General features: G+C 27.1%; 2 protein-coding genes across 4 annotated transcripts in view; both read right to left on the bottom strand.

The window, feature by feature from the left end:
* Nucleotides 1-20,365, bottom strand: part of plcbh1 (phospholipase C, beta H1) — a 90,023-nt gene that overhangs the window by 11,114 nt on the left and 58,544 nt on the right. For 2 of the 3 annotated variants that reach the window (XM_065799327.1, XM_065799329.1), the window contains exons 21-27: nt 20,101-20,200; nt 17,610-17,714; nt 17,331-17,440; nt 16,242-16,368; nt 11,980-12,105; nt 11,152-11,201; nt 10,882-10,947 (exon numbers count right to left, since the gene is read on the bottom strand). In XM_065799327.1, coding sequence (XP_065655399.1) covers nt 10,882-10,947; nt 11,152-11,201; nt 11,980-12,105; nt 16,242-16,368; nt 17,331-17,440; nt 17,610-17,714; nt 20,101-20,200 — 684 coding nt within the window. The remainder of the gene's footprint in view (nt 1-10,881; nt 10,948-11,151; nt 11,202-11,979; nt 12,106-16,241; nt 16,369-17,330; nt 17,441-17,609; nt 17,715-20,100; nt 20,201-20,365) is intronic. The other variant, XM_065799328.1, reaches the window with a different exon arrangement.
* Nucleotides 944-3,650, bottom strand: LOC136081668 (uncharacterized). Its single transcript, XM_065799330.1, has 2 exons — nt 3,333-3,650; nt 944-3,231 (listed from the first exon to the last, which is right to left on the bottom strand). Exons 1-2 carry the CDS (start codon nt 3,574-3,576, stop codon nt 977-979), a joined length of 2,499 nt encoding a protein of 832 aa, XP_065655402.1. The 5' UTR covers nt 3,577-3,650; the 3' UTR covers nt 944-976.

Raw genomic sequence — 20,365 nt, 5'->3', positions numbered from 1 at the left:
ACTCAATATCTCAACAGGGTCATTCCATGCCAAGTGGTGCAAATTTTAATGAGGTCCCTCATGGACCATCTCAGATTTTATTGAAATTTTTTGATTTTGTACATATATATGTTAAAAGCATGTTTTGAAAATTTTAGATCAATATCTAATATGGTTCTTGAGAAAACGCTATTTAAGTAGTGGGCTATTTTGCATAAAATTTCACTCTACAAGAAAAAAGGGTTTTTTCATCATTTTTAACAGCCAATAACTTTTGAACAAGTTAGTTTTATACTTCAGTTATTATAAGATAGCAAGTGTGCTGTGGATACTTTGAAAAAAGAAAAAAATATTATTTCTGGCATCTTAACTTTTTCCATAATGGCGGGCTAAAGTTGATTTTTTTGTTTTAAAAATAAGTTTTTTTGTGATTTTAATCTTAAAAACTAGTTACAAAGTTAATACAAATCAAATTGCCTGCTGATCTACATGTGGTGGATAAACATTTTTAAAAAAATCAGTTGATTAAAGAGCTGCATTCAAAAGTTATAGGTCTCCAAAATGAGTCAGATCGAGATTTTCGTAAAATTGATCTGTGATGCAAAGCATCTGTTACCTAAGATGGCACTTTTTTTTTTTTATAAAATTTTTTATACGCATCAATTAAAGACTGTTAATTAATAAAAACCGAAAAAATTAATGGGCGCTTATTTATAACCCCCAAAAGGTAGTCTCTAAAAGTCAGGTAAATTTTCCATAAAATTCTGAAATTGACATAATAAATAAATGCATTGAATTATATAATGTTATTTATTATGAAATATCAATTAAAAAATATCAATGCTTAAAGCCTTTTAATCCCTTTAGATAAAGAACTTTTAAATCCCAATAGATAAAGTCCCCTCCCCTCTGTCCCCTCCCCTCTTTATAATACAATAATTTTTTTAATGAAAAACATACAAAATGTTTTTAAGAAAATAAACAAAAATAATAAAATTTACAAAAAGTTAAATTTCTCAAATAATAAAATAATCTCATTGATTTCTTTTAAGTCAATACTATAAAATCTTCCACTGTTTGACTGGACTTTAAGAGATTGCACTTTACATAAAATATGCATTAGAGGTACCCAACAAATATCATCTCTGCATGGCCACGTAAACTTGTTACATAAAGACTTTTTCATGAATTTCATATTAAGATCTTGATGCTCTTCTGAAATACTAAGAATATTTCCTAAATACCATTGAGCATCGTAAACGCAGGCCACATATTCTCCTGGTGAGTAACTGGAAATTTTATTAAAATAAATTCTGCAAGTAGAAAAATCCACATTAGTGCAAATAATATCAAATGAGACTCTTCTTATTTTTATTGAGGTAAGTGACATTGGGATAAAACTGTGGTGGTTTCGTGTCCCAGGTATTGTCGAACAAGAACGATATCTCTTTTCCAAATTGAAGTTTGTAGTATGTGTTTCTATTGAAACTTTGTCAACAAAAAAAAAATTTATTCCTTTGACGTGTTGAACACACCAGCTGTACATTTTGCTTGGTGTGTCAATAGGATCGTTTAGTGATTGTAGACTGACTCGTGCAACAAGACGTTTCACTGTTCCACCAACACCATCACAAGGGCTTTTACCATGCGATGTTGCAAAAAAGTGCCACTCTGCAGTCATGTCAAAATCGTGTTTATGGTAGCATAAGTTGATAAGATTTTTGTAATTTTTATATTGTGATGCAGCTCCATCACTAAAATAGATAATGTGTTCAAATGTTTGTAATTGTTTAAGTTTATCAATAACATTACCGATAAAGCAATGAACAGCATCTGTTCCATGTTTCAGATGATCTGATATAACACAATAACTTTGACTATCAAGTTTTTCATCTTTTATAAAATACGCAACAAAGGGGTGCACAGTTGCTTGGCTGTTATTCCAGTGAAAACCTTGCACTGCATCCTGTATTAGAAAACTATAGTTTTCTGCAAAGTCAAGAAGAACCAAAGCTTGATTTTCTTTTAAATTAGTTTTCAAATGTTGGTAGTAGATGGCTTGACTTTTTGATATAAAATGATGCACTCGTAAACTATCTAACTGTTCATAAACCATTTCAATAAATTCATCTAAAGGTAGAGTTGCTGGTACTAAAGTACATTGGTAATTTGATTTTTGCCATTGATAAAAGTTAACTTCACTAATTTCTTTTTCTGTAAACAAAGTGCCAATGTAGTCTAACAAAACCTTTTTAGCAGGACATTTATCGCAGCTATGCAGCATACAATCTTTATTTTCAATGCTACAAACCATTAATTTTAATAAGATTTTGTAATCAGAAATTCCAGGAATTTTCTGTACAAAGAGCTTTACATTTTGATGGTACTGGCAAACACAAACTGCATGCAGACCAGAAGCACCACCCACAGGAATGCACCACTTGGGCCTTAGCTCACAAAATTTTGAAAATCCAACTTTAAGATAATTATATTTCTTTTTAAACTCAATATGTAGCTCTTTCATATTGACTAGTAGAAGGCGCTTTTGGATATGTTGCTTTTTACTATCTACTTTAACTGAAACAAACTCTTTTTTTCCTGGACAAACCCTTGAATATTCATCGCATTTGTAGAAATGAACAACCTCTGCAATTACATCTTCGCTTAGTTTTCTACCCGATTTTGGAGAAGGTTTTGATAGTATTCCACTTTTTTTACTTAATTTTCTGGCTTGTACTACAGATCTTTTTGAAGTAAAAAAAAACTTCTGAGTTTTCTCTATTGACCAACTGTCTGGAGTGAGTGTAAGAAGTGTGATTTTTTCAGAATTTGACAATGTTTTTTCAAATTTTGACTTAATTTGAGTCATAATATTGTCTAAATCTGTGTTTGTTTTTTTCAAACATTTTTTTGAGGGTGATTCAATTCCACAAAGTGCAGCTATTTCTAAACCTAGCACACTGGCAACAGCCTTTTGTGTATGAGCTCTTACGCTATCAATTTTACGCTTTCCATATACAACTCTATCTTTTTTTGAAACAAGTTTTAGAGGTGAGCATCCAAAACTTGCAATACTTGAATTAAGACCTTCTTTTAATGTATGGTTGTCAACATAAATTTCTTTTTCTTGGAGTTCATTTTCTTTTGTATTATGTTTGCAATTCAGAACTTTTCTGCAACTAGTGCAAATTTTTTGACCAGGTATTAAACCAAAATCTTTGGCATATGAAAGACTGATAACTCTAAGAGAATCTAAAAAATAACGGAAATAATTGTTAAATATTTTTTTTTTAATTTATTTAGTGTTATTAAGGTATTTTTATTAAATTAAGATATTAAATATTGAAACTTACTTTTCACATTTTTTGCGTGCTTGTTCAACGGATTACAACAATACCTGCGATGTTCATTCTCATACCTCGACAAGTAAACTTTCTCGTGATAGCTACAAATAAAATCTATGGGATTTATTTTGCTTCTCAAAGAAATAAGCTCTTGGTTTAGTTTAGACAGTTCTTGGTAGCGTTTACTTTTATTAGATAGATAGCACTGTTCATTTAATGCTTTACCAATACAGCAAGTAGAAAGCTCAGGCATATTACTTATTATTAATTAGTTCTAAAATACAACAATTTATTTGGTTTTATTAGTACTTTTTAGATTGACATACTAGTAATAGAGAATTAAATGAAACAATAACTAAACTTTTAAAAAGTAATAATTTTTTATGGAAAATTTACCTGACTTTTAGAGACTACCTTTTGGGGGTTATAAATAAGCGCCCATTAATTTTTTTGGTTTTTATTAATTAACAGTCTTTAATTGATGCGAATAAAAAATTTTATAAAAAAAAAAAAGTGCCATCTTAGGTAACAGATGCTTTGCATCACAGATCAATTTTACGAAAATCTCGATCTGACTCATTTTGGAGACCTATAACTTTTGAATGCAGCTCTTTAATCAACTGATTTTTTTAAAAATGTTTATCCACCACATGTAGATCAGCAGGCAATTTGATTTGTATTAACTTTGTAACTAGTTTTTAAGATTAAAATCACAAAAAAACTTATTTTTAAAACAAAAAAATCAACTTTAGCCCGCCATTATGGAAAAAGTTAAGATGCCAGAAATAATATTTTTTTCTTTTTTCAAAGTATCCACAGCACACTTGCTATCTTATAATAACTGAAGTATAAAACTAACTTGTTCAAAAGTTATTGGCTGTTAAAAATGATGAAAAAACCCTTTTTTCTTGTAGAGTGAAATTTTATGCAAAATAGCCCACTACTTAAATAGCGTTTTCTCAAGAACCATATTAGATATTGATCTAAAATTTTCAAAACATACTTTTAACATATATATGTACAAAATCAAAAAATTTCAATAAAATCTGAGATGGTCCATGAGGGACCTCATTAAAATTTGCACCACTTGGCATGGAATGACCCAACAGGTTCTATTGCTCCCACTGATATTGAATCTGATCTTCGAAATGCCCATGATATAGGTGATAAACAGTTTACTTCATTCGTAAAAGAGAAACTGTTGTGTGAAGATCCTGATATATTTTCAACAATAAAGTGAAATAGTTTTAAAACATTTGCAAGCTTAAAACAGGTAACAAAATCTAAGTCTTTAAATGGTTAACTAGTTACATTAAAGAATGACAGAGACTTATTTACTAAGCTATTGCTAATTGGTAAAGATAAAGAAGTTGATGTGAAGGCAATTTTAGCATATTCATTGAGAGTATATCCAATGCCTTTATTGACAATCACAGGGTCATTTGTAAAAACATGTAAAGCCAAGTTACTAAATGTTATTGAATCAAAATGTAATGATATTATTGTGACCACTATTCCTACAGACAACGCGCTACTCATTGATGCTATGGCAATTTTACAAAGCTTAAAAGCATTACTGGACACATTTAAGGAGCTAGCAAATGAAGTACTTAAACAAGTAATACAATTAGCTGCTTACCATAAATCATCTTGTGTTGATTTTGTATTTGGTCACTACCCATTAATTAGCACAAAGAATGCTGAAAGAGAAAAACGTGCACAATCTGGTGTACAAGCATTTACCATCTATAGTGCTACTCAACAGGTACAAAAGCAGTGGAAAAAATTTATGTCTCGGATGAAATAAAGAGGAACTAATAAATTTTCTATACATGTCATGGTTTGAGTGTGATCCACAAATTCTTGGCAACATAACTCTTTACGTAACACACATGAACTTGTGTAAAAAAATTCAGTAAACAAAATTCAGTCAAAAAAAATTGTAAGCCTCAGTTTTTAAGAAGAAAGGGAAAATTTTGCCTTAATTTCCTAAATAATTAATTTTCTTATCAGGATGTACACTAAACAACTTGTTCTCTCCATCAATCAGTTTGTTTATTAGTCTTTAATATCATGCAACTAAATTTTTTGTAGTAATTAAATTTTCAACCTAAACCTAGCATAAAATATAGATAAAAACAATTAGTAATATAAATTCAATTTTTGAGAAAAAGATAAATAGAAATGAATATAACTAGCAAGCAATTCGCTAGTTGCTTAGCAACTCCTTAATTGCTTAGCAACCTGTAGTTGCTTAGCAACTCTTTAGTTGCTTAGCAATTCTTTAGTTGCTTAGCAACTCTTTAATTGCTTAGCAACTCCTTAGTATTATAAAATCAACATTGCTTTGTATTTTAGATGCTGTTTTTATTTCACTGCACAGTGGTTCGAAATAATCAAAAAGTGGCATTAATTCCAGATTTGCAAAAACCCAATATAAAAAGTTCTGAATATGCGAGATTGTTGCAAGTTAGTCATATTTTGATGTTTTGAAAGAATTTTTTTTTTTAGACCACTTGACGCTTCCCCGCAGATGCTCAAAGTTGACATTTTTTAAAGAACAATTATTTAGTGAAAAAGCAATAATTTCGACCTTTTTTTTTATTTCTTAAACCACACCTGTCAACTTCCATATATTATATATCAATTGGAAGAACATTAAACAGGCTTTTAGAGTTTAATGTAAAATATTTTATAAAACTACATTTCATGCCGTAAAAATGCAGAGAAAGATAACTTTTAGACCAGGAAATAATAGCATACTTGAATCTGACTTTTATTAAATTCTGTATGTTTCTGTAAAATTCTGAATTTGTATGGATAAACTTCGACCCTTTTTCTTTTAATCCAGTATAGGTTTTAATGCCGCCCGGTCCCGCCCAAGAACAACTATTTTGAATTTAAAAATGTTGCTACTTAAATTTTTTTTCTTTTCTTTTTTGCATAAAACATGACAGTTATTTTTATTTAGTGCTAAAAATCATGCTTCAATTTTATTTTTCAATATATTCCTTAACATACATAAAATAAAATTATAAGATTAAAAAATAAAATCAAATATATTGATTTTTTTCCCAAGTAAAGGGATTTGCGGAATAAGAAAAAACATGCAAAACAGAAGCACCAATATCATTTAGTAATAAAAGTTTCGAATTATTTAAATTAAAAGTAAACCTCATAGTTATAGCTGAGTATTTATTCGCTATTTGATAAACTGCAATCTGCTTCTATATCAGCCCAATCTAAATGTTGATAAACACCAATTAGTTAAGATAAAACCTTCTCATTAACATCCTTACTTCTTGTGGAATTTTCAACCAGTAAAAGTTGCAACACCTCTTCTGTTAGTACTGATTTACATACAAACTTTAAACGGCTTTTCAAAATAATACTGGAAATAAAAGGATCTGATTTTTCTAAACCTCAACAAAAATCATCAGTTAAGTTGCTAATTCTTGAGGTTTTGCTTGCATGATCCATACAATCTTTTCTATGACATTTGTGAAGACTTTCTCCAGCATTTTCACCAAATGTTCCAACTGGTAAAATTAATTCAACCATGATTTGAGCTCAATGACCTAAAACTTTATGAACACAAGTAGGAATTTTATACAATGAATATTTCTCATTGATAATTAAAAATATTTGTAGACAATAATTTTCAAATTTGATCAAATTGGATCAATTGGAATTTGACAAGACAAACATGTTAATATTGTTCTTATACGGGCAATAAGATTTATATCTATATCAAAAATTTCTGATAACAATATTGGGTCAGAAAAAACTTGCCATGCAGTTTTGCTATTATTAGATGAACCAGTGTCACCTGAATGGGGTTTGTCTACGTGTAAAATTAATTTTTTCCAACATTTTTTTTTGTGTAAGACTTTTTCGAGCTTTTACATAAACTTTATTTATTTTTCCTTTTATTTGCCATTGCCTAATATCCAATTTGTACAATAAATGAAGGAGATATTCCATGAAACGGATCCAGCAACGAAGTGGAATTATTTCAAAGAGTAAAAATGCTTTCTCAGTGTTAAATAATTTGTTTGTGTAGTTTTCAATGACTCATTTCAGTAGGTGTTGCTTTGCAAATCAGACACAATTGATAAGACAGTGTTTCAATGATTTCTGCTAAAACTTTTCCATTGATTATTGTTAAAAATAAAGAGCTTTTGATGTTAAGAACTTTTCCATTTGGCAGCCATATTATAATATCAGAAAGTTCATTTATTTGTTGTACAACAAAAAATTTTGTTTAGAGAATAAGTTCTTTACTTTCTTTAGCATACTTTGAGATCATTGGTCTGCAAAATCTAACAGAATTAGGAGTTGGGTTTGCCCAAAACACATCTCAGTCATATGTTTGAAGTCTTAAGGGTACAATTGCAACAGAAAAAATTGAATCATCAGATAAACTTTCAAATAACTCATTGAACTTTTGATTGAATTTGGAAAAATTACTGGCTCCATCAAATGCCCAATTTACAACAATTGAGTCTTTTTCTTTATTATTATTAGTAACTTTAGATATAATTTGTGTCGATGTGATTCTACTATTCTTTGAACAGATTTTATTAGAAGCTTTTGGCACATTTACCTCCTTGTCAGAGATGTGCATATTGTTTGATCTGCATTTTTTTTTAGATTCCAGAATATTGCTGTGAAGCGGATAAATATCTGCACCTTTCTCTTTACTTTCCAATCTTATCGCCTTATACTGAGATTCGGTAAAACCATAATTTAATACAAAAGTAAGTCCCTCTTCTGGAGACATTTTTTTAATTTCTTTTTCAATGTTTTTTTTTATATCATATGCTAATTGTTGATCTTGTAGAATGCACATGATAATTTTTTCTAAGTTCTTATTATTCATTTATTTGGCTGTATATCTTGCTATTTTGAGTATATATTTTGTATTCAGCTTTTTCAGCCAGATTAGAAATTGCTATTCTTTTAGCTTGTTTTCCTTTGTCATTAAAAGGCAATGTATGCCGCCCTTTCTTTAATTCTTGCGTTTCCAATATGTTTCAGAGTTTCCAGATAACTTCTTTAAATTCAAAATTAAATTTATGTTCAAACCAGGAAACTGACTTTCTATGAAATTTATACTTGGAGTGTTAAACATCCTTCATTTTGCGTTTGTACATGGTTTGTAATATTACTAATTTTTTTTCTAACTCTTTTTCTTGAGCACCTTAAACTTTCATAACAATATTCTTCTCCAAAAATTTTAAATTTTCTGACATTTTAATAACACCACAAGTAACAAAAGAAATAAAATCTTTATTCTTTAACTTCATTTAAGACGATCTGTACTTTATCATTTATTTACACATTTTTAAACCAACAAAAAGTTTTTTTGTAAATTCTTTCAACCTGCGGAAGCTTTTGAGGTTATATTATTTAAAGGAAGTATTTGGAGGTTATATTAGTAGTAGGTCTTAAAGTTACCATAGATATATCTTATTCACAGTTCACAGGTGTGGTTTAAGAAATAAAACAAAAGTTATCACATGTAATATCACATGTGTGTTGGTAAACATTTCTTGAGAAAATAATCACTCAACATATCTAACACTTTTATTAACACAAGTCGAAAAGATTAGTGTTCATTTAAGTAAAACTTATATTTTCCCACACTTGCAGGTATTAAAATAAACATCAGGGAAATCATAATACGTTAGCACCTACATTTTATGACAATTTAGTATGTTTTGTACAAAAAATAAAATACTATATTTCATTTTCTGTGCATTATAAAAAATGTGAATTTGGTTCACCTTTCGTGGAATCAGTCATGTTCAGAACTTTTTATATCGGATTTTCGCCAATCTGGAATTAATGTCGTTTTTTGATTATTTCAAACCACTGTGCACTGCCATAAATTACTTATGTTTTTTGCTTAGATTTTTATGTGTATTTTCTACCTTCTTATTATTACCACCTCCTTTTTCATCTCATTTAACATTTTTAAAAGGCTCTGACCTAAAGCTTTAGATTCAAGACACTTGTAACTTACTACATACTGCATTAGGATTAAATGTCACCAAACCATAATCAAATTATTAAATTTTCTCTTTTCTCATACATTTTTTGTAAAGTATTCTATTAAAGTGAGAATTTTTGAACCATGTTTTAACCATGATTCATATAAATTCAGAAATTTAAATACAATCAACCAAATTGGTTTCAAATGTTACATAATGATAATTCCACCTTCAAATTCAAGCTCATGTTTAACGTTTTCAAAATAAAATTTTTTAGTTTTTTTTTTGTTGCTATAAACTATAGCTGTAGTTTTGTTTTTTAACGGTAAATACACTTCTATGAGTTAAGTTTGAATGCTTCAAAAATTTGAGACCCAATTATCACCAAGAATATTGCTTTAAAAGACTTTTGCGGTACAATTTTGTGATTTAAAATACAAGTAACATTTGAAGTTTACCTAATTGAAATCCACTTTTATATGTAACCGTAGTTCTAGTTGAAAATAAATGCTCCTCATTGTGAGTGAACATGGTTGATGCGCAAATGCATTTTCTATGCATTGAACTCATTTTAATATATTCCTTTTTGGTATATTGAACTTTTTTGATGCTTGACAAGTAGAAATACCTTCATGAATTAATTTCATTCACTCTTTCAAAAGAATAGCGCTAGAATGAATGTTGTAGATACGTGTTGTAGATATGTTTGTTATATTTACGAGGCATTTAAAACAAAAGTAAATTAAAAAATAATTGTGCAAATAAATGTGCAATTTATAAAATTACTTCTAAATTTAATATAATATAGTAAATAATAAAGTTAAGGGTACTGCATCCTTAATTAATAAAACTGTTTTACAAAAGTAAAAAACACTGTACTAGTTAACTGTTTTATTAGTTTAAATCCATGGTCACAAACCAAAAAAAAATTTAATTACCATTGGTGCTAAAAATATTAAAAAAAACAAAATTTGCTTCTGTTAAGCTACTTGGTATTACTATACAAAAGAGACAACGATAGATAGTTTAGTGATCACCAAGGAGACAACTATAGTTTAGTGATCACCAAGGAGACAACTATAGGTAGTTTAGTGATCACATAAACACTTTATATGGTTGAGCAAATAATTTAATTTTTTGTATAAAAATATTTTTATTATTAAACTTTTGTTTTGTCAAACTATCCTCTGATTTGGATGTTTTGCTTAAAATATGAAAATAACCTCATTCATAAAATCTAGCTTATTGTAAAGTTCATAAAGTATACAAATTGTGTTTATAAATTGCAAAAACTAGCCCCAGCATCCTAAATAGTAGTAGTTAATTTAATTTAGAAAACTTTATGGTTTCTTATGATAGGGGTTTATAAAAATTTATCCAGAGTTTATGTGAAACCTACTTATAATAAGATGTTTTCCTGTTCCCTTGGTGCGGGGAAACGAAATGCAGTAAAAAAATAAAATATATTAATGCCAGGAGTTTAAACTCCTTACATTAATTATATACTATATATTACTGCTACAATATTTCAAAAAAAAAGTTTGTAATAATAAAGAAGTTACTTTTGCTTGTTTTTGCATCAAATGAAGAAAATCAGTATCAAATTTCAACTTCCATTTTTTGTACAGCTAAAGATAATCTAATTCAAGTTAAAAACAAATGCAATTGTTTTTAAAAATAAAATTTTAAAATTACATTCATTATATGGCAAAAAAAAATTTATATTGTAAAAAATTAAATGTTGAAGCATTATAACACTTGTGTATTTTTGTATCTTATTTTACATTCTTATTTACAAAAAAACACTAAAATTAAAGAAAAATAGTATATACCTTGTGTTCCTTTAATGTATTAATTGATAAACCAGTAATTTTTAGGTAGTCTATAAAATCAAATATCTATATCTATCTATGTATATATATATATATATATATATATATATATATATATATATATATATATATATATATATATATATATATATATATATATAAGTTTAATTTTGCTGTGAGCATATATTCAGCAAGAGTGCTCGATGAATGATATCAGAGCTATATAATTGATTTCTTGTCAAAAAATCAATTATATATATATATATATATATATATATATATATATATATATATATATATATATATGCACAAATTTTATCTTTTATAAACAAACTTCAAGTTATATACATATATATATAAAAATTTTAAAATGGATTTCCCTGATTCTTTAGCTATTTTCTCTGATTTAATTTTAAACTCAACTTTAAAAAAAAATAGATTTGATTCCTTTTAGAAAAATGCTCTTCAATTGCGAAACAATAGAATACACATTCAAAGTATAAAAAGAAGTTCATAAAACTATCTGCTGAATAAAATTTTATATATTGTGTATGTTATACAACTGAAATAAGTCACATAAGCTTGATAAAGAGACGTTTTCTTTAATTTCTCCACAATTTTGCCAGGGCCCTAGTCACATTTGAAAAGTGACCGGGGCCCTGGAAAAATTATCAGATTTAGCAGGGGTTGATAGCCGGGGCTAGAAAAAATGTAATACTTTGTATATTATAATTTTATGCTTACATTTATTATTTATTAAATACAATATTTATATATTCTTAAACTAAATTACGTAACAAATTAAGGAAAAAAAAAATTAAGTACTACCATTACATGTGTCTTCTCCCAGTAATTTTGGAGTGCTAAAAGTCCTTCTAATTGGTTGTTTAGGTGATTCTGGTCTTCCAAAGGATTGAGATTGTGAGCGTTTTCTTTTAGTCTGTTTCATGGGTTCTAAAACCATTTTTTTGTATTTATAAAACAACATTTTTTTTTGCAAATATGAACTCTAACGTGCAAATGACAATACCTGTCACTTGCATAATACTATTCAGTTTTTATTTAACTTTTTTAACTTATATGATAACTAGAAACTTTTATTCAAACTTGAATTTAATTCAGAAATTCTTTGTACTAAATTTAAAATAAAAACAAAGACAAGCATTTTTTTTGCTTTAAACTGCATCAACTATTAAACTGCATCAACTATTACATCAAATGTAATGTTAATAAACTAATAAGTAGATCAATTGATCAACCACAGTTTTGTATCAATTCAAATATTGACAAAGTAAACATATCAATTAAACTATAGATTTTTATTAAAAATATATTCATGTATGTAAATCAATATATATATATATATATATACACATATATACACATATATATACACACAGATATATATATATATATATATCTACTCATACACACACACACACACACACACACACACACACACACACACACACACACACACACACACACACACACACACACATATATATAAAGGAGAAATTAGGGAAAGATGGCTTTTCATATAACAACTCAACAAAAAAGCCTAAAAATGGGTGAAAGCGAAACTATATTTACATCTTGTATTTTAAAAATCATAATGATATTTATAAATGTATATATATACAAAATCAAACATAAATTAAAAAAAAAAAAGAAGGTGATTTAGGATGTATAAATGTTTATGTAGCCGCGGTCACAAACCCGGCCTCAGCTATATTTTATCAAACCTGGCCGCGGTTTATTTATATCCTAGCTAACTAATTACAAAAATTAGGAGATAAATAAGTTACACAACAAAATATATATATATATAAATACATTTATTTTGACAGTATATCAAACCAGAAATACAAAATAGTTTATATGTACACCAATCACTAAGTCAATTTAATTATCTCCACAACAGTAAAAAAATCTATTATCTTCACAACAGTAAAAAAATTCTTTTTTAGTAACCGAAGCAAATGAACAATAAATAAATCCATAAATAAACAACAACAAAATAAATAAACAACAACAAAAATTTTTTAACTGATAAAATAAGTATTAACAATAACATATTTTATTGTCTTATTATTAAACTCAAACTTAAAAATATCAACTAAATATAATTGTGTGAATGTAATTGCATGTATTTAACTTTAGGTACTATATATTATTTAAGAAGAAACCAAGAATAAAAGTTTTTAACCTAATAACATTTTTAATAAATTCAAGTAATAAAAAAAAAGTTTTTAGATGTTTAATTTTACCATTTTAATGTTTTAGAAATGTTTTAGTACAACACAGATCAACATCAAAGTTGGCTGTTAAGTTGCTTCTGGATAAATGTATTTAAGATGCTCCAGGTTTGTTGATGGAATGTGCAGACAGAACACCACGCAGATAATGGTGTCTATTAAGATAACTGGTCAGATAACTTGTGTTTATATTATAAGGAAGATTGTCAAACTATGGTAACTAGCTGGATTTAACAATGTCTTGATTGTGACCAAGAAAACTATTAAGACCAGTATCAATAAGAAGCTCAAAAAATACCACACTTTAAAAATGTTTAAAACACTAGTTCTACTTAAAGAGCAACTACAAAAAGAAGATGAACAGTTTGAAATAGAGCAGTGCTTCCTTCTCTATTAAGAAAATGAACATATTTGATCACTTGATATTTAAACAAGTAACCAAATTTTTGGTCTGATTCCAATTCCAAAGATTTGGAATTGTAGTCGGACCAAGTACATGTCTTTTGACTTTATTTTACTAGGCTGGTGGATTTGACATTGATATCTCAATATCAATATCAACTCTAAACAGGAAAACACATAATGTTGTGAAGTACAAGACAGATTATTATCTCTCTGATTATAATCAATGAGAAAAATTTAGATAACATAAAAGATTTAAAAATTTTGATACCAACATTTCGAAAAAATACAATTGGGAATATAAAATATCTGAAAATGAGGATAGAGCTGCCAAAAGCCCATTTTTGCCAGAGTCTTGTCTCTTCAACATCTTAGAAATTGAAAGCTACAAGGGAAGTGATGATGCCATTGCTATTTAAATAATGCTTGAATACTATAAGATGCCTGATCAGATTATTCAATTGTGTTAAAACCCAATAATCGCATCAGACATAATGTCTATTTACAAAATTGACACAACATTTGAGCTTGGCTGGGAAGTAATGGCTCATTTGCCCTAAATGCCCAACTAACTCCAATTACTAAGCAACAGCTTGCACAATAAAGATTCAACAATAATGATGCACTCTAGCAACACCTCTATCAAACCTTCTACTCCAATAACATTCATTCTTTTTGTAAGTCTTGGCAAGATAATGCATTATTAATGATGATAAGAATTAAAAATAGATAAATTTCTTTGAAAAAAACGCTTATTACTTTTTAATCAATATTTTAACTAAATAAATAAAACTACGCTTTCTTCACTTAAATGTTCAAAATAATAAATAAAACTACGCTTTCTTCACTTAAATGTTCAAAATAATAAATAAAACTACGCTTTCTTCACTTAAATGTTCAAAATAATAAATAAAACTACGCTTTCTTCACTTAAATGTTCAAAATAATAAATAAAACTACGCTTTCTTCACTTAAATGTTCAAAATAATAAATAAAACTACGCTTTCTTCACTTAAATGTTCAAAATAATAAATAGAAATTGCTTGAATGCTGTTATACTAGGCTTTTTACCCAGATGTAACCATGAAACCGTTGGATGTATAAAACCTGAAATAAAGCTAGAAAGTAATTATACTATAAAAAAATTATACTATTCTTAAATATACACATAGAAATTATTTAGAAAGAGCTTATCTGTTTTTAATGAAAAAAAAAACAAACTTTGAGACCAGGCAAGCATTTTTCTCACCATTCAGAAAATTAGAAAAATTCAGAACTGTTACGGTAACAAAGATTTGGACACATTGTTCTTCATCAAATTTTATATCAAAAAAAAAAAAAAAAAAAAGCAAAAATGATGTTGATATTTCATTTTTAGCAAATTTAAAATTTTTTAATAACCCCTGTGGATTATTCAAAATTGTTAAGAATTTTCAAAGCCTTAATTACTTTTTAATAATAATTGTTTTTGTAAAAATACCTATTTTTTAAAACACTTGAGACTTTTCTAATCTTTCCAACTTCTTATAAGTCATCATTTTACGGAGGTAAAGTTTTCATAATCTTAATCCTTCCTCTCTAGTTAATATTCTACAATATAAAGTCCACGATGATGGAAAGCATTTTTACTTTTTATTTTATATCCAGTTTCTTTTTTTTAATCTCAGAGAGATTACAAAGTTCCATCCTAAGTACCATAATGTTATCTACATTTAAATAACGATATTATCACAAAAGTGACTTTATTTGCTCTGTCTGCAAAAAATCATTTTTGTGTGACTTATTTTGGTAAAGTGGTTTTACTATAACTGTTTCTATATGGTCAAAAAACTTATATTTAAATAAATTTTTTCAAAAACATTGTTGAAACTTTGAAGCTTTGAAACTCTAAAACAACTATTTAACTGGTTACACCTGGTGTGCTGGTTTGTCCAGCCTATTCGTAACTAAAATTTGAAACTGATATTATCCTAAATATTCTCCTAAAAAAAACATGATATTGAATGTGTTTGATGACATTAATTTATAGTTAGTGTCAACATTCAGGACACTGTGATCTGGTACATTAAACCCCTTACATCAGTTAGTACTACACAATATATTATAATAATTACTACACAATAGCAATAAACAAAATGTTATGTTTATTTGTAAAAGCATTATTTTTATTTAACAAATTTTATAACTATTATTTTTATTTAACAAATTTTGTAATTATTATTTTTATTTAAAAAACTTTTTTTTTTAATATTTTTAAGCTTTTTTGGGAGTAAAATATTTATAGTTACGTTTGCAATAACAACAACAGCAAATTCAAATAAATAAACAAAAAAAACAACAAAAAAACAAAGAAAATATGCTAGAAATTCAAATGATTACAACATTAAAAAAAAATGTTAACATTATAGATTTTACTATTGCAAAATTTACCAGCAACACATTTGTCTCTTTGACCTTGATTACTATCTGTTTGCAATGAAATTTTACTCCCATATTTTACTGTATTTTGTGGTTCTTGCACTGTTACTTTTAAGATATTTTTATTTGTTGTTGGAACCTAAATTTAAATATGATGCAAATCAATGCATAAATGAAATGTTAATAAACATAAAAAATAAAAATAAAAATTTTAACATCAACTGTTTCTCAATTTAAAATTCGTTATGCAAAAAAAGCCCAACATAATTCATTTTTATTAAATATGTTTAGTTGTTATTGAATGTTTAGTTTTTTGGTATGATTTTTGAAGTCTTTTGAAGTCACATCTTGCTAGAATGTTGATGTTCAGCACACTTTTTACCACCCCATAAAACTGCATGAACTAAATTGGTCATAATTTTTGAACTGTTTGGTATTTAGACCTGATTTTTGTAGAAGATAGTTATTATAAATTGCTTTTGGGATGATTGTATTCTCACTAACTTATACCTTAAAGAAAACATCAATGTAATGTAGGTAATGCATGTATTTACAATATTAGATGTTAAATCGACTCATAAATCTTTCATAGCAGCATTAAAAGAGTTTGATGTCTACTTAAGGGAATAAAAAGTTAGGTGACCCATTGTTATCAGATCAATATAGATCAACACTAGAAATTGAGGTTTTATATTTTCTCAAGTCCAAAACAAAAGAAATTTGTAAAAAAAATGTCCTTGATTGCTACTTTTGTTTCCATTTATCTTAATTGTTGCTGAAATGTTTATAAAACGTTTTTTATAAGGTTCTAAAGTGCAGATTAAATTTTTATAGACTTACAACTGACCACATTGTTTTGGGGTGCTTTGTTTTTTGGGGTGTATTCACCTGTGTAATACAACTATAAGCATTAAAAGTTGTGTCTAGTTTACAATTAAAAATAAAATCATAACTTATTATTAACACAGTTTTAAAACTGACATAAGAAAACTGCATCAGGTTACTTAATGCTGCAATTATTGCTTACTATAAAAACATATTACAGAGAGTTTCCACAGTCTGTGGAAACTATGAAAAAAAGATATAAACAACATGATATACCTGTAATAATGTTGAATCAGATTCTTCAAACTCAAATGCTTCCAACTGTTGAGTACGCTTCTCTTTCTCTGATAAATATTTCATTGGATTTGATAGAGCATCTGCAAAATCTGAATTTAAATTTAAATTTTATGATAAAAATAAAACTGCATAAAATTTAAACTATATGATAAAATAAAAAATAACTAATAAAATTATAACTTAATAAAATAAAACTGCATAGAATAATATAAATATTAGGAAATATTTTTTATTATTATATAATAAGATAATTTTAACCTGAAAAACTTTCAGGCACATAGTCTTTGGTAACAATATCAACAAATAATGTTGGAAGACACAATGGTTGATAAGATTCATTTCTCAACTTAATATGGCGAAAACCTAATTAAAAAAAACAAACACAAAATGTAATAAAATAATAAAATAATAAAAATACTGACCTCTCAGGAAAACCAACAATAACAAAAAAGTAATTAGTAAGACTTTTTTTAAAACAATTTTTCCCTCATGTATTGAGAATGTTATAATCTTATTCATCTCAACTGCAACTTCATAGTTCTTTTCCGTACTTGTTAACCAACATGTTGTTTAACATGTTGTTAACAACATGTTAAACAACAATCATACTTCTTTTTATTCATCACAAATGCATGTTAACCAACTTAATACTTCTTTTCCATACTTGTTAACCAACTTCATACTTCTTTTTATTCATCACAACTGCATGTTAACCACTTCATACTTCTTTTCCATACTTGTTAATCAATTCCGTACTTCTTTTCCATTTATTAGGCTGACATAGATATAAACTTGTATTACTTTGTCTGTTGCATAGTTTGTTACTTATGATGTCAAGCAATACTTAATGTTCACTTTATTTTTCTTTTAATGTTTTAAATCAATGACTCTAATAAATAAAAATACTAAACATAAATCACTCTATCATTAAGTCTTTCTCTAATATTCTCAAATTGTTTTTATAAAATCAATTAGGACTTCTTTTGCAAAAATCACCATTAATCTTAATCAACTAATGCTTGAAATGAGACAGAATGTGGCAGGATGAAATCCACCTTTTTTTAAATCTCCTAATACAACAATGATTAGATGGGATGGTATTTTTAATTTACTGAAAACTTTCCTCTTTTTTTTTTCTACATTTCGAGCGCTGCAATATATGATTCAACTCATGATATCACATCTATTCAAAAACATATTCTACATAAAAAAAAACATGATTTTTGATTGATAAAGCTTTACTACTGATTTGTTAAAAAAAATTGTAATAACAGAAAGATTTTAACGCGTATTAGATAGAAATAAGGGTGAAATTTTTGAAATATTAGGATTATCAAGTCTTAAACATGAGCTGTCTTCATAAGGTAAGTTTTTTAAAATTATAAAATCATTTCTCTCTAATTGAAATACTTAGTATATACAGTCTATACAGAAATATACAATCACAGATAACATAAGACATAATTACACAAAATGCATAACTACACACTTATTGATTTTATTACCTAATTACTCACAGACACACATAACCAATCACAAAATTTTTATCCTAGATTCATACTGTATCTCAGCTTTAATAAAAAAATTTCATGAAAATCTTACTAAAAAAGTAGCTAATTATATAGCAACGAGGTAGTAATTTATATTGAAACTAAAAAAAGAGATTGAGTCTGTATGTTAAAATATTAGTTACACAAGTAACTAACAGTACTATTTAAACAATGAGCCAAATGCAAGGTTACTTTAAATTATTATATATACAAGGTACTTTAAATTATTTTTCTATCATAAAAAAAGTGAATTCAAAACACTTATTTTTAATTGAAACATTTTTGAAACTTCATTGATTTCATGAATCATCAAACTCATTAATCATCAAACTCATATATATGCATATAATACATTTATATTATAAAGATCTTCGCTTTTCCTATAACATTTGTACTTGCATATACAACTTTCATGTCAGAAAACATAATACATATATATAGTATAATACTTTCAATTAAACAATATAACTTGCTGACAACAATAGTATCAATATTCCTTCAAATATATATATAGTTTAATCCATAAAAATATATTTATTTTGTAAGAAGCATTCCATAAGTATAATTATTTGTTTATAATAATTAGGAATGAGTTTTATACTTTTTTATTTTAACTTAATGTGTATGATGTAAAGTTACTTATCATGGTTAAAGATAGAGATAATGCTGAATTATTTACAATTAGATTTGCATAAAGCTATGGAGCTATCAAAGTGTTTCGGAGTTATAGAGTTGAGAGAGGGTTATAACCACCATTAAGTAGCCTCCTCATCTGTAGTTGCCTTCTTGGCCTTGAGGAGGTGAAAAACAAAATAAAAAAAAAAAATGAGTAGCTGTTAAACTTAATACAAACAAGTGTGCAGTTATGCATTTGGGTAATTAAAAAATTAAGCAAGTACTCTATAGACAGCAAAAAACTGAATGAACAGTTGCTCTAGTTGTTGTTCTCACTTTTCTAAAAACCACATTTCAAAGATGTTCTCTAGAAAATTCTAATTTTTTTGGATGTTTGGTTGTAGCTTTAGTGTAGCTACTAAACAAGCCCAGCAAAAATTGACAAAATGTTTTACTCGATCACGCATTAAACGATCACATGTCAAAGGATTATACCTTGGTACATATTCACATTTAAATTAAAATGAACTCAAATTTTAGCAGTCAAAAAAACAAAAAAAATCAAAACAAAGTTGGATTCACACCTGGTAATAAGCCATCCACAGGTAATATTCTGTGACCAATCATTTTTCCATTTTCTTCATATACTGCTATTCGCAGCTCAGCAAGATGTGGTAAAATTACCTTTAAAAAAAATAAATATATTAAATTAAATAACTATTTTTTGTATTTATTAAAATTTAAATTCTTAAGAAAAAAAAAAATCAGAAACAGAAAAAATATTTACAATATATACAAAAATATATAATACAAAAATATTTTTTCTGTTTCTAATTGGAAATTAATAAT

This window comes from Hydra vulgaris, chromosome 06 (assembly GCF_038396675.1).
Source record: "Hydra vulgaris chromosome 06, alternate assembly HydraT2T_AEP".
Lineage (NCBI taxonomy): Eukaryota > Metazoa > Cnidaria > Hydrozoa > Anthoathecata > Hydridae > Hydra > Hydra vulgaris.
This window is presented reverse-complemented; position numbering and strand designations above follow the sequence as displayed.